This window comes from Eurosta solidaginis, chromosome 4 (genome assembly GCF_040869045.1).
Source record: "Eurosta solidaginis isolate ZX-2024a chromosome 4, ASM4086904v1, whole genome shotgun sequence".
Classification (NCBI taxonomy): domain Eukaryota; kingdom Metazoa; phylum Arthropoda; class Insecta; order Diptera; family Tephritidae; genus Eurosta; species Eurosta solidaginis.
In genome coordinates this window covers 142,425,116-142,440,324 of record NC_090322.1, presented here as the reverse complement: position 1 = coordinate 142,440,324, position 15,209 = coordinate 142,425,116, and the positions used below count along the sequence as shown (strand labels likewise).

Sequence of the window (15,209 nt, the reverse complement as noted above, 5' to 3'; positions counted from 1 at the left end):
AAAAAGAGAGAAATTACTTGTTTGCTTATGGTTAAAAATAAATTGGTTTGGTCCAGAAAAAGTAATTTGTCGTATAGTGTAGTAAATGTCGCAAAAAGATAACATATCTCGATATTGGACAGAAAATAAAAAGGCAGATATATGCTAATACAGCACCCGCCACCTTCAAGTATAAGAGAGCATACTTTCTTTTTCAAATCTTATTAAACTACTTTGCCTATATAAATTAGACACGTTTCAGTTTCTTTCTTAAACATCAGGAAGTATGTGCAAAGTATTCGCCATTATTGCACTCTGTTTCGTGATAGTAATGTCGACTAGCGCTAAACCGTCCATTGACATGCGTATACTTAATGGTAATGACGCCGCAATAGGACAGTTTCCATTTATAGTATCCGTAATACGGATGGGTGTACATCAGTGTGGTGGATCGATTTTAAGTAATCGATATGTACTCTCCGCCGCACATTGTATTGGCCACTTTGATGGCAATGGCAACTTTATCTTGTAATGTTTTTATCGATTTACACAGCGAATCCATACTTACATTTTAATCTTTACAGGAGAGACGTCAAAAAATATACTATTCGTGCGGGTTCCAATAATCACCTGTGTGGTGGAGTAATCGCTAAAGTTGCTGAATTCGTTGCTAATGAGAATTATTTTAATGACTTACATGATTTATCAATTCTTCGCTTGAAAACAGCGCTCATTTATTCAAACACTATAAAAGCTATCACATTGGATACCTCCGTAGTACCTGTCGGCACAACAGTGACTATAGCTGGGTGGGGACGACAGTCGCCCTTTGGCGCCTTAGCGACAAAATTGCAATATACTACCGAAAAGGTTTTGTCAAGATCAGCATGTTATGACAAAATCGTTTTGGATAGTCCTGATATATATTGTTTAGCACGTCCGGTTAATAATGGTGTCTGTTGTGGCGACTCTGGTGGTCCGGCAATTCTGGCCGACAAGCTAGTGGCCGTGGCAAGCTTCGTGGTTGGAGCTCATTGTGGCGTTGATTATCCCGATGGTTTTGCAAAGATCTCTACACATTTGGACTGGATAAGAGCGCACTCGGATATATAAATAATATGAATTTCGAAACACGTGTTAATTTTTAAAAAAGTCACGACAAATCTAAACTTTCCAGGATTTCTGTTTGCACAGATTTTTAATTTTTATACTCAGTTGAGCAGAGCTCACAGAGTATATTAAGTTTGATTGGATAACGGTTGGTTGTACATATATAAAGGAATCGAGATAGATATAGACTTCCATATATCAAAATAATCAGGATCGAAAAAAAATTTGATTGAGCCATGTCCGTCCGTCCGTCCGTCCGTCCGTCCGTCCGTCCGTCCGTTAACACGATAACTTGAGTAAATTTTGAGGTATCTTGATGAAATTTGGTATGTAGGTTCCTGAGCACTCATCTCAGATCGCTATTTAAAATGAACGATATCGGACTATAACCACGCCCACTTTTTCGATATCGAAAATTTCGAAAAACCGAAAAAGTGCGATAACTCATTACAAAAGACAGATAAAGCGACGAAACTTGGTAGATGGGTTGACGTTATGACGCAGAATAGAAAATTAGTAAGACTTTGGACAATGGGCGTGGCACCGCCCACTTTTACAAGAAGGTAATTTAAAAGTTTTGCAAGCTGTTATTTGGCAGTCGTTGAAGATATCATGATGAAATTTGGCAGGAACGTTACTACTATTACTCTATATGTGCTAAATAAAAATTAGCAAAATTGGATGAAGAACACGCCCACTTTTTAAAAAAAAAAAATTTTTTAATTCAAATTTTAACATAAAATTTAATATCTTTACTGTATATAAGTAACTTAAGTCAAAATTCAACTCCAGTAATGATATGATGCAACAAAATACAAAAATAAAAGAAAATTTCAAAATGGGCGTGGCTCCGCCCATTTTCATTTAGTTTGTCTAGAATACCTTTATTGCCATAAGTCGAACAAAAATGTATCAATCCTTCTCAAATTTGGTAGGAGCATAGATTCTATGACGGTAACTGTTCTCTGTGAAAATGGGCGAAATCGGTGGAAGCCACGCCCAGTTTTTATACACAGTCCACCGTCTGTCCTTCCGCTCGGCCATTAACACAATAACTTGAGCAAAATCCGATATATCTTTACTAAACTTAGCCCACGTATTTACCTGAGCTCACTTTTTCTTGGTATAAAAAATGGGCGAAATCTGACCATAACCACGCCCACTTTATCGATATGGAAATTACGAAAAATGAAAAAAATGCCATAATTCTATACCAAATACGAAAAAAGTGATGAAACATGGTAACTGGATTGGTTTATTGACGCAAAATATAACTTTGGAAAAAACTTTGTAAAATGGGTGTGACACCTACCATATTAAGTAGAAGAAAATGAAAAAGTTCTACAAGGCGAAATCAACAGCCCTTGGAATCTTGGCAGGAATACTGTTAGTGGTATTGCATATATAAATAAATTAGCAGTACCCGACAGATGATTTTCTGGATCACCTGGTCCACATTTTGGTCGATATCGCAAGAACGCCTTCACATATACATCTAAGGGCCACTCGCTTTTAAAACCCTCATTAATACCTTTAATTTGATATCCGTATCGTACAAAAACATACCAGAGTCACCCCTGTCCCACCCTAATGGCGATATCTCGAAAAGGCGTCCACCTATAGACCTAATGCCCCCTCCCTCTTAAAATGCTCAGTAACACCTTTCGTTTGATACCCATATCGTACAAACATTCTAGAGTCACCCCTGGCCCACCCTAATGGCGATATCTCGAAAAGGCGTCCACCTATAGACCTAGTGTCCACTCTCTCTTAAAATGCTCAGTAACACCTTTCGTTTATACCCATATCGTACAAACATTCTAGAGTCACCCCTGGCCCACCCTAATGGCGATATCTCGAAAAGGCGTCCACCTATAGACCTAATGCCCACTCCCTCTTAAAATGCTCAGTAACAGCTTTCGTTTGATACCCATATCGTACAAACATTCTAGAGTCACACCTGGCCCACCCTAATGGCGATATTTCGAAAAGGCGTCCACCTATAGAACTAAGGATTACTTCCTTTTAAAATACTCATTACCACCTTTCATTTGATACCCATATCGTACAAACACATTCTAGAGTCACCCTGGCCCACCCTAATGGCGATATCTCGAAAAGGCGTCCACCTATAGACCTAATGTCCACTCCCTCTTAAAATGCTCAGTAACACCTTTCGTTTGATACCCATATCGTACAAACATTCTAGAGTCACCCCTGGCCCACCTTAATGGCGATATCTCGAAAAGGCGTCCACCTATAGACCTAATGTCCACTCCCTCTTAAAATGCTCAGTAACACCTTTCGTTTGATACCCATACCGTACAAACATTCTAGAGTCACCCTTGGTCCAGCTTTATGGCGATATCTCGAAAAGGCGTCCACCTATAGAACTAAGGATTACTCCTTTTTAAAATACTCATTACCACCTTTCATTTGATATCCATATCGTACAAACACATTCTAGAGTCACCCTGGCCCACCCTAATGGCGATATCTCGAAAGGGCGTCCACCTATAGACCTAATGCCCACTCCCTCTTAAAATGCTCAGTAACACCTTTCGTTTGATGCACATATCGTACAAACACATTCTAGAGTCACCCCTGGCCCACCCTAATGACGATATCTCGAAAAGGCGTCCACCTATAGACCTCATGCCCACTCCCTCTTAAAATGCTCAGTAACACCTTTCGTTTGATACCCATACCGTACAAACATTCTAGTCACCCCTGGCCCACCCTAATGGCGATATCTCGAAAAGGCGTCCACCTATAGACCTAATGCCCACTCCCTCTTAAAATGCTCAGTAACACCTTTCATTTGATTCCCATATCGTACAAACACATTCTAGAGACACCCCTGGTCCACCTTTAAGGCGATATCTCGAAACGGCGTCCACCTATGGAACTAAGGATCACTCCTTTTCAAAATACTCATTAACAGCTTTCATTTGATACCCATATCGTACAAACACATTATAGAATCACCCCCGGTCCACCTTAATGGGGACATCTCGAAAAGGAGTCCACCGATAGACCTAAGGCCCACTCCCTCTTAAAATGCTCAGTAACACCTTTCATTTGATACCCATATCGTACAAACAAATTCTAGAGTCAGCCCTGGTCTACCTTTATGGCGATATCCCTAAATGGCGTTCATCCATAGAACTATGGCCTACTCTCTCTTAAAATACTCTTTAATACCTTTCATTTGATACACATGTTATACAACCACATTCCAGGGTTACCCCAGATTGATTTTCCTTATTTTGTCTCCATAGCTCTCAACTGAGTATGTTATGTTCGGTTACACCCGAACTTAGCCATCCTTACTTGTTAAATTTAAAATGTTCATAAAATGCTAAGAATTTTTATGCTCATTTTATAAATTAAAATGAATGTGTGTGTGTGTCTTATATGCTTTAAAGTAATCAACCGATCTTTACAAAATTTTCACAATAGGTCCAAATGGTCATCCGGTATATTTATGCATTACCATGGTAATATAAAGTTTTGGAAAAGTGAGCTGTGCCACGCCTTCTACTAGTAATATTCAAACTCACTTTTTCTCCGTATTAGCTGAAGCGGGTATCCAACATTTAGTATATAGATTCCATATATCAAAACAGTTGGGTGAAGGAAATGAATGTTTAATGGGAATTAGAGTAGGTGTGGGAGTGATAGTAAGGGCGGAGTGGAATGAGAATGAGTTTGCGAGTGGGAGGCACAAGTAGAATGAGAAGGAAGAGGAGACAAAGGGAATAAGGTTAGCATACAAATAAGAAGTAGAAGCGGAAGGGAAAGTAGTTACGTTGCTGTTGAGAGCGGAAGCCGGAAAGGAGGCTTACTTTTCAAATATAGGGCATGACAACGTCTGCCGGGTACGCTAGTATGTACATATTGTCGCGAATATTAACATCAATATGCTGTTAGTAAATAATCACAAAAACAAAAACGGCAACACTTATGTACTAGAGATATACGCCGCCGATAAACGCCGCCGCCGCCGCCGATTTTTGTCGTTCTTCGCACGCCGCCGCCGAATGCCAAAAATATCGGGAAGGGGATGGTATCAAAAAGTTTCATATATTTTGTTTTATTTTTATAAAAGCGATATTCATGTATAAATGGCCATGCATCGTGAAATGCCAAAATTTTGTGCCTACTGCTATTTTCATGCTCAAGAAAAATGCAAAATTTTTTTTAAATGTTTGCTTTTGATTTGCGTACAGCGCTTAGTAATACCAAAATGTAAGCTTTCGATTTCAAAGTATTTTCGAAAGTATGTATGTATTCTGTATTTAAATACTTTTTGTATTTTTTATTTGGTACTTTTATCATCAATGGGTGTGTACATTTCATACTCATATAATTTTAATAAAACAATGTAATAATAACAATATAAATAAATGTTATGTTTAAAGACACAGAGTGAAAATTTCTGAAAGTGATCACCGAAAAACGTCATAATTGATTTTTGAACAACAAAGGTATTATTCGATAGCTATCGATAATACAAACAAATGCTCTTCTTCGATTTTTCCAAAAAAAAAAAACTGTATCCTTAATTATCGTCATTTAAATTTTCTTTGTCCTTTTTCATTTAAAGTTGAATAGCAGCCGATAGGCTCCACCGATTTTGACAATTCAAACACCAATTTGCTTGTAATTAAAAACTCTTTAAGACACATTTTTTTATTTCTGTGAAAAAAAATTCTATTTTTAAAATAGTTGCAAAAACTGTGCAAAAAGTTGTGCTCGAGCACATTTTTGCACGCGAGGAAAACCACAGACGCAAAATTTTACACTCTATGATATTTCGTTGAGAAAAAAATGTGACCTATTTTAATTTTGATTTTCACACTTCATCCTTCAACACCCAAGTCTCTGGGTTGGACATTTCCTAAAGTTGGCGGCCTTATCCAAAACTAGTCCTTTGGAGTGAATCACATTGATTATAGCCTATCAACCAAGTTTAAATATCACCTACACGTTATGGCTCCTTTTAAAAATGTGAATACGTAGGCACATATATTTACCAGGTGAGGCTTTGTCCTTCGCAAGAATACTCAAAGTGGTGAAGCAAAAGCTTTCCCAAGACAGTCGAACTAATGACCGTGTGTGCTACTACAGTCGAACATCGGGAATTGTAGCTCTTAAAAACAGCCGAAAAAACTGGAGGCGCCCTGCGCCACGAGAGTCATGAGTATTAATAGACCATTAATAGCAATCGTAAGTCGCCTTTGTGCGTGACTGCCAAGGAGCCACATACAATTTAATGAAATTGTGTTCGCGACGATTATTAGGAGTTAACCCTAGGTGAAACTACGCTTTGCACAAGATATACATACAGATAAAAGTGTGACCATTTTATGTATGTCTATTTCTTTTCAGAAGACGCAGTAGTACCAATCCGGGGTTAGGTTCGAAGCCTCTCTGGAGTAAGTGAACGAGGGAGCTACTCCTGAAAATTGTTGAACGATCTGCGAGATTTTGAAGGAAGAACCCCGAATCTTTCCGAAATGGCCAAAACGTTGATTTCCTTAAATACATACAAACAAAACCTTTCCTAAATATTATATTTTTAAATAGAAAAATCAAGGGTTTTAAAGTAAGAACACCGGCGTACGCCGGCGTGCCGCCCACGCCGCCGCCGCCGATAAAGGGATCGGCGTAAACCTCTATTATGTACAAGGCAACGAAGAGATTTCTCACACACACAGATGTAGTCATCAGTCGAAGTAGTTACTCGCACATACACACGCATATGGCTATAAGAAAATCATACACTTCAAGTATACCAAGTATGAGATACAACTGTTCTCGAACAGATTTTCGCGAAATGACTAGACCTTAGGAATCAGTAATCAGTTTGATTTAAACACGCTATTAGTTGTGAAGTGATGTATAATTGTGAAGTATAATTGTACTACTCCCAAAGTAGTCTAATAAACACCATTTTGCAATACTGCTTATTGGAGTATAAAATGAAGATGGAGGCGTAGAGGAATAAAGGAAGGTACAGGGAGAAAAGTAGTGGTTAGAGAAGAGCAGAGGAGCAGGCGTCAATACTTCTAGATAATATTTAAAAAATGCAGGTAAATTCTTCATATTTTATGGCCAGTCCAGTCCCAGAGGGTGGTATGCATTTTGTTCCAGTCCCATTCCGAGTCTCAGTCCCAGTCCCACTCCGAGTCTCAGTCTCAGTCCCAGTCCTAGTCCTAATCCCAGTCACAGTCCGTCTCTGGTCAATACTAATATAGGCAAATTTATATACAAAATTTCAGGCAAATCGAATAGGACGTATGTAAATAGATATGCGGGTATTATTAATTCCTGTCTTTATTTCGGCCTCGCATGTATTTTATCAGTTTTTCCAGGTAGATGCGAATAAATCGAATATCACAATAAAAATTACTTTAGACCTCTCAGCAACAGCTTTCTTTTGATATCCATAATACACACATATTCTAGGTGTATCCGGGTCTACGTTTTGGCCTATATCTCGAGATCCTAGTCACCTTACTCTGTACTATAGCATACAGCAATAGCTTCAATTTGATACCCATAATGTAAAAACACATTCTAGGTGTATCCGGGTCCACGTTTTGGCCTATATCTCGAGACCCTGTTCGTTGATACTGAATTTTCTTTGCTATACACCTCACGGAGTACGAGACCTTTCCAACGAATGCAAAACCATGGAAATCCGTTGGTGCGTTCTGGAGTTATAGCGTCAGGAAAGAAAACCCGACTTATTTTTATATTATATTTTGAATTTTTTCTATAAAAAAATCATAACTCAAGAATGGCTAAACCGATTTCGGATTTCAAAATCAACTAACCATCATCTCTCCTTCCTGTATCTTTCCTAAAAATTTCATGCCAATCTTTCTATCCGTTCTCGAGTTATGGAGTGACAATCAAAATGTACACTTCTTTTTATATATATAGATAATCGTTTTATAACGGGACTAGTGTAGCCGACAGACTTTGTCTTGCCTGAAAATTGGTTTGTCTGTATTCAAAAACTGAGCCTTGTCCCACTCCCACTCCCGCTTCCACTTCCACTCCCAGTCTCAGTCCCACTCCCTCTCCAACTCGCACTCCAACTTCCACTCCCACTCCCTGTTCTATAACACAGGTCAACAAAAAAAAATTCTATAAAAAAAATGCAATTACGAATCAAAAATATTTGGTTTTGTAGAAGTTGTAGCGATTTGAAAATTTTGCATTTTTGCACCAGGCTAATGAAGGTCCTTTCGCGATATTTCGGTCGATAGAGGGCGGCAGGTAGCTACCTGATGCAGCGATGCATCGAAAAAAGATCTACTTAAAGCACAACATACTCATCTTAAAAAAAAAAAACTAAAAAATGGAGAAACAGTAAAAAGGAGATAAAAGGTCCCAGATACACATGATTTTAGGTAGATTTGGCAATTCGTTAAGTACATATTAAGAAACTCATCGAAACTTTTACTGACGGATTGGCAGGCCTAGCAATAGAGCATGCCGGCTACATGATAGCGTTTTTGTAAGTAAAGTTTTTTTAAGAGGCTGTAATTTCTTGGGTCACTTGTTGTGGGCGACACTATGTTTTTGCATATCACAGAGGAATGATGTCTTCGAGAAGTTGTAAACGAGTGGCTAATTCGTTTTGTTATATATGTGGCGAATGTATTAAAAGAAGACAAAAAAGTTTGATTTAACTAAAAACACAAGGATTTGCGACCCCAACCTAGCCTACTTCGGTCCACCTGTTAAAAACCAGGACAAAAAATGGGCTCCACATGTTTCATGTAACTCTTGCAGAAGCATTCTGGAGCGTAAGTTTATTTTCTCTTTTTTATTGTATATATACATATATCTACATATATATAATTGCATAATAACTGAAATTGTTATGAAATGCTTTACGTTTTATTATAGTTTGGTACCAGGGTGAGAAAAGAGCCATGAAGTTCGCTGTGCCGAGGATTTGGAGGGAACCGAATAATCATGACACTGATTGCTATTTTTGTGTAGTGAAACTACTGAAAGGAAAACGTTTAAGGAAAACAATATATCCGGAACTACCATTGACATCCGCTCCAGTACCACATTCGGAACAAAATCCTGTACCTGATCCACCTGTGTTGGAAAAGCAACTATTCCCTCAAGGCAGCTTTCAAACACCGAGTTCATCTGCATCCATACATTCCGAATTTGAACCTGGAATACCATCCACTCTGAAGATCTCAATGACTTAATAAGAGACTTAAATATGTATATCAATAGACAAAGCAGAGTTATTAGCATCGCGGCTTAAACAACGAAATTTACTTACTTCTGATGTTCGAATATCTCGACAAAGAAAGCGTCATGAAGAATTTTCTTGTTTCTACAGTAAGGAAGATGGACTATGTTTTTGCTATGACGTGAAAGGTTTATTTGAAGCAATTGGAATTCCTTGTAAACAAATGAATGGCGCCTCTTTATCGACAGCTCAACAAAAAGTCTAAAAGCAGTTCTACTACACAATGGGAACAAATTTCCATCTATTCCACTGGCATGTTCCATATATCTCAAAGAAAATTATGACAGTATTAAAGTGCTATTAACTGCAATCAAATATACGGAATACAAGTGGGAAGTTATTGGAGACTTCAAGATGGTTTGTTTTTTTACTGGAATGCAAGGTGGATATACCAAACACTCCTGTTATCTTTGCTATAGGATAGCAGAAATGATGCCGCCCACTATCGCCAAAAACATTGGCCTGAACGTACTGAGCAGTAGTTCATGGCTTTCTTGGAAATCATAGGGATGAAAATTATGATGAGCTGATAAATGGCATGATTACGAATTTTTCCGCCATCGGATGTAGAATGTCGCTAAAGATGCACATGTTACATTCACATCTGGATTAATTCAAAGATAATATGGGAGCTTATTCAGAAGAACACGGGGAGCGATTCCATCAAGATATAATGGAGTTTGAGAAACGCTACCAAGGCCAGTATACGGAAAGCATGATGGGACGTTAATAAGAGAAAATGTTACCGAATATGGCAGGAAAAGCAGGAAAAAGCATTTTTAAACATTTAAGCTGTATTCTAAAACTAAATTTATAAGAATAAATCTTAAATTGATTTTTACTATACTAGAATAAATCAAATCTATGTCAAATTTTGATGAATTTTCATGTTTTTCGTTTTTCTCATTTTTTTCGAACAAAGCCAAATCAAACAATTTTTTATGTTCATATTCCTATTTCCGGGTGCAAAAGCAATAATAAAAATATACGCACGACCCATGTACAAAAATGTTGTTGACCGGTGTAATAGCGTGGCTTACACTGACGGCATTGATATTATCGGCCTGAGCCCTAAGCTGGAAAAGAAGGAGAAAAGTTGGGTTTGATAGTGGTTGAGGGCAAACCGAAGTATTTGCTATAATGAAGCAAAGTTTCAAATATTAAAGGATATCGTCCATGTGAGAACCCGCATTAACAAAAACTTGAAGGTCAGCACTGAAATCCAGGGAAGAATCACTCTTGCCAAAAAATACTACTTTAGACCGAGTATGCAATTGAAACGTGAACTCCTCTCTCGGAAAACGCGCCCGTTCTACTATATGGTGCAGAATCATGGACCACGACAACATCAGATCAGGCGGTTCTGAGTGTGCTCGAGAGAAAAGTTCTTAGAAATTACGGGTCTCTACGTGTTGGCGACGAAAAGTACCGAAAAATATTTTATTTCAAGCTTATGGGTTTTACCCCCTTTTCTATAAAAAATATGCAAAATAGTATAAGCAAATTTTGAATTTCTTTTAAGGTTGTGTATTTGGCTTTGTTTAAAAGCTTTGTGATAATAAGCCTTTTCCTGCTACATAAGCGACTAGTATTCATATTACGAAACATAGTTATTATGGACCCTTTTTTGAGGATCAATCGATGAGAATGAGCTCTTGATGGCTCCAAAGAGTTGATAGACTCGACCGGATAGTTCACAGCTTCAGATTCTTCCACGATTACGGTTACTCTAGGAGCATCCAAAAATATCAATCATAAAAATTACAAATCCCCAAAATATTACTAAACATCCAAAAGGAATAACAGCAAAAGCCAACTCTGCAGTGAAACTTTAGGTGTTAAAGTAACCTAAGTTTGTCCGGCAGCCATAGTTTTGAAAAATCCCAATTCAAGGGAAGGTGCCCGCATCCTTTTCCCCCATTTCAATATTTTACTGATGCTGTTAGGACTTAACGTCACATAGATCTTTACCAATTTGTTTTATTCTGCTATTACTACATCCTGAGATATGCAGTATAAAATATTCCATTTGTGTGGGAGGTATCACGCCCCATTTTCCTCAGCCCACATTTTCTTGGTGGTGTTAGGGATTGACCTCATATAACTCTTTACTTAAATTCAATATTCTAGCATGAATACTACCAGAGTTATGCAGTATCAAAGATTCCATTCGTATGGAATATATCGAAATACATTTTAGCCAGCTGCACGAGCTGTAGGAGACATGAACACAGTCCAGCGAATTAAACCACAGCGGCTACCCTCGCTAAATCATGTTACGCCGAAAGAAATGAAGCTAGTATAGCCATCATCCATTGGGTTTTCTAGCTCCGCATCACGCTCAATTCTCACGGAAATGCTCTGGATCATTGAGAGACTTGAGAAGCAGAGGTCGTGATATTTTTGCACGCATGAAATGTGATAGTCATATGTCGCCGCTGTTTTTCATTTAAATCATACGGAATAAGCGAAAGCCTAAGCAGCGACATCTATTTTTGAAAAAGTACGTTTATTAAAGGCAGCGTTGCCAAACTAAAGACAAGTAATTAACAAATCATCTGGCTCAAATTATTGTTGTTGCATTTATATGCAAAATTATTTATCTGGCTCAGGATCTTTGCGACGGGATGATGGCTATACTCAGTATGTCAATTTTGTGTTCTTGAAAGTTTATCACATTGTGGTTAATTCAACGGAGTTTTTTTTTTCGAAGAGGACAAACTTGTATGGTCATTTCAATAGAAGAATAGCTGGTGGTCTAAATTTTATTGAGGTGGAAAATATTTTAAATTCCCCTGTGCTGCCAATTGGCACCCGTTAGCCAATAACCATTTGAACGGTTAACTAGGTGAGTAAGAAAAATTACGATTTTTTTTGCTTAAAACGTTATTCGCAACAACTCTGCATATACTAAACTCGATCAACCATAGAATAATATTAGATGTACGGTTCTCTTCTCGCCTATAATAAAAAATTTAAAAACAAATGCAATATACTTCCGAAGATATAAAGGCCGATCTTCTCTTCCGGGACCAACGTGTTTTATGCCAAATCCAAGCTGCATCTGCAAGCAGTTGATTTCTCGCTGTGAATATTTTCTTGACAGAAATACACCCGGTGTGCGTGCCAAAACACTGCTGAAGGGCGACTCCACTTAACTACATTTTTTATACCTTTCATGAAAATGAAATGGTATATTAACTTTGCTCCGATGTTTGTAACGTTGAGAAATATAGAAGATAGACTCATCATTAAGTATACCGAATTGATCAGGGCGACGAACTGAGTTGATATAGCCATGTCCGTCTGTCTGTTTGAACGCAAACTAGTCCCTCAAATTTTGAGATATCTCAATGAAATCTGGCATAAGGGTGTATTATTGGATTATATTAGACATTTGTCGGATCCGGTAGGATCGGACCACTATAACATATATCTCCCATACAACCGATCTTTCAGATAAGACGATTTTGGTCATTCCTGCAGCAATTTAGTAGAAAGTATAAACGTGAAACTCGGTGATATATATTCTAATATATCATAGAAGATTTTCTGAAAAAATCACTTTGATCGGAGCTATATGTATGTATATAGTATATACCTATCCCATACAACCGATCGTTCAGATAGAAAGATTTTCGGCCATATCTCCCTTAGTTTCCAATATAAAAACGTTAAACTTGGTGATATTTATTCTAATATATCATATACGATTTCCTGTAAAAATCATTTCGATCGCAGCTATATATAATATATATCCCATACAACCGTTCGTTCAGAAAACGGGGTTATTTCCCATATTTTTATATTTATCTTAAAATCGTTTAGGTATGTACATCTGTTCACTATATATTTCTTATCTTATACAGCACATTATTTGGAGATTACGAATGGGATAAGATTATTGTTCAGCCCATTCATGAAAGGTATGAAGTCTTCGGCACAGCCGAAGACAGTCCCGTCCTTACTTGTTTCTTATTGAAACAAATTTTCCTAAAGAGTTTGATATTGGCTTTCCCGGGTGTTGAACTCAGGACCTTTGGTTTCGTAGGCGATCACGCTACCGCCACAATATAGCAGCTATCATACTGACTCGAAGTTACTGATATCGATTACTAAAAATCATAAATAAACACATACTTTCAGGCTGTTCCCAGCTAATTACATTTTGGGGTAATACGCTTGACTTTTGCATATTTAGATTAGATTAGAAAACATATCCGGAGACCGAAGTTGGTAATTTCGACGCTTCGCTCTAGTAGTTCCAGTAAATAAAGAAATTTAAAGGTCGATATCGGTCTTATCGCGAATTTTCACAAGTAGCTCTATATATAATAATATGTCAAATGGCTTACCTGACTCAGATTTATTGAACAAAGTGCATCGCTATTTGATTTATTGAAAATTTATTGGCTTTATTTCAAATATTTTCGAATTACTTGCTATATAAAAAAGAAATATCGGGTTTTTGTGGTATTTAGTTTGCGCTTTAGCCACAGAAGCATATTATGTCTAAAATATTAGCCGCCCTGGTATTTTGCTGTTGTGCAATCGCCTTAACTAGCGCCAAACCGCACATCGACGGCCGTATAGTCGGTGGTGTGGATGCCATAGACGGAACATTTCCCTATCAGGTATCGCTACGCAAGAGTGGATCGCATACTTGTGGAGGGTCGATAATCAGCACACGCTATGTACTCTCAGCCGCCCATTGTGTTGGATATTCAAATGACGATGACGAATATGTAATGTAATTTTTTAAGTGCACAATCCAGTAAAGGCAAAAGAAATTAATATGAAAATCTTTACAGTTACGATGCAAATCTGTACACGATTCGCGCGGGTTCCACTAACCGCCTTTCAGGCGGAGTGGTTTCTAGAGTTGCCGAGATAATTGTACATGGGGAATATGGAAATTTTTTACATGATTTTTCATTATTGCGCTTGGAAACGCCGCTAATTTTTTCCAAAAATATTAAAGCCATCACTTTGGCTAGCAGTGAAGTGCCCACTGGCGAAACGGTGGTTATATCAGGTTGGGGACGTTTAACAACCTATGGCGATATTCCAACAAAATTGCAGTGGAACACAGTGAAGTCGTTGTCAAAATTATCTTGTCTAACTAGCATAGGTATGTTCTCCGATTCGCTTCTTTGTCTTGCACATCCGTCTGGTAATGGTGCTTGTTTTGGCGACTCTGGTGGTCCGGCGGCTTACCAGGGTAAGCTGGTGGGTGTTGCTAGCTTTGTGATTAATGGATGTGGTAGCTCATCTCCTGATGCTTATGCTATGGTCTCTAATCATTTGGATTGGATTAGAAAGCACTCGGATGTAGTATGATTGAATGTAAACTAATAAATAATGCTCTAAATTTAAAAAAAAGTTCCTCAAATTGTTTTAATCCATCAACTCATCTTTTATAAAGATTCATGGCAAGGAGAAAAAGTGGAAAAATGACTGTTGTCTTCTAGTCGATATTTTAATGTGAAATACATCAAATGGACGTAAGAATATAAAATGAGATTGACAAAACAATACAATTACAGCATCCTGCACTGCTTGAGGCCGTGCAAGTACATTTGGGCATCCAACAAGTCGCCCAGTCGCTTTTTAGTTGGGCTAACTGGCGTCAATTTGTAACACTAAGGGAATTTACATCGTTTTCCAACTGGTCCTTCCAGCATAGTGGAGGCTGCCCTCTTCCTATACTTCAGCAGGCGGGTTCCGATAAAAATACTTTTTTGACCGAAGCATCATTTTTCATTCGCATAACAAGGCCTAACCAGCGTAGCCGCTTGTTTTAATTGGCTGGCCTATGTTTATG

The 15,209-nt window shown here is 38.0% G+C and overlaps 4 protein-coding genes across 9 annotated transcripts in view; 3 read left to right on the top strand and 1 right to left on the bottom strand.

The window, feature by feature from the left end:
* The window catches only part of Septin4 (septin 4), a 385,838-nt gene that overhangs the window by 150,264 nt on the left and 220,365 nt on the right, over positions 1-15,209 (top strand). The gene's annotated exons all lie outside the window — the stretch shown is intronic.
* Positions 1-15,209, bottom strand: part of LOC137250411 (carboxypeptidase D) — a 346,211-nt gene that overhangs the window by 251,105 nt on the left and 79,897 nt on the right. The gene's annotated exons all lie outside the window — the stretch shown is intronic.
* Positions 286-1,262, top strand: LOC137248222 (serine protease SP24D-like). Its single transcript, XM_067779099.1, has 2 exons — positions 286-507; positions 564-1,262. Exons 1-2 carry the CDS (start codon positions 311-313, stop codon positions 1,090-1,092), a joined length of 726 nt encoding a protein of 241 aa, XP_067635200.1. The 5' UTR covers positions 286-310; the 3' UTR covers positions 1,093-1,262.
* On the top strand, positions 13,723-14,767 carry LOC137248221 (serine protease SP24D-like). The gene is made up of 2 exons (XM_067779098.1): positions 13,723-14,135; positions 14,197-14,767. The coding sequence occupies exons 1-2, from the start codon at positions 13,894-13,896 to the stop codon at positions 14,723-14,725; spliced, it is 771 nt and encodes a 256-aa protein (XP_067635199.1). The 5' UTR covers positions 13,723-13,893; the 3' UTR covers positions 14,726-14,767.

Excerpts from the sequence above, each read along its gene's own strand:
- LOC137248222 (XM_067779099.1), top strand. The coding sequence starts at position 311 with ATGTCGACTAGCGCTAAACCGTCCATTGACATGCGTATACTTAATGGT. Across the intron at positions 508-563 it reads GGCAATGGCAACTTTATCTT|GAGAGACGTCAAAAAATATA; the intron begins GTAATGTTTTTA and ends TAATCTTTACAG.
- LOC137248221 (XM_067779098.1), top strand. The coding sequence starts at position 13,894 with ATGTCTAAAATATTAGCCGCCCTGGTATTTTGCTGTTGTGCAATCGCC. Across the intron at positions 14,136-14,196 it reads GACGATGACGAATATGTAAT|TTACGATGCAAATCTGTACA; the intron begins GTAATTTTTTAA and ends AAATCTTTACAG.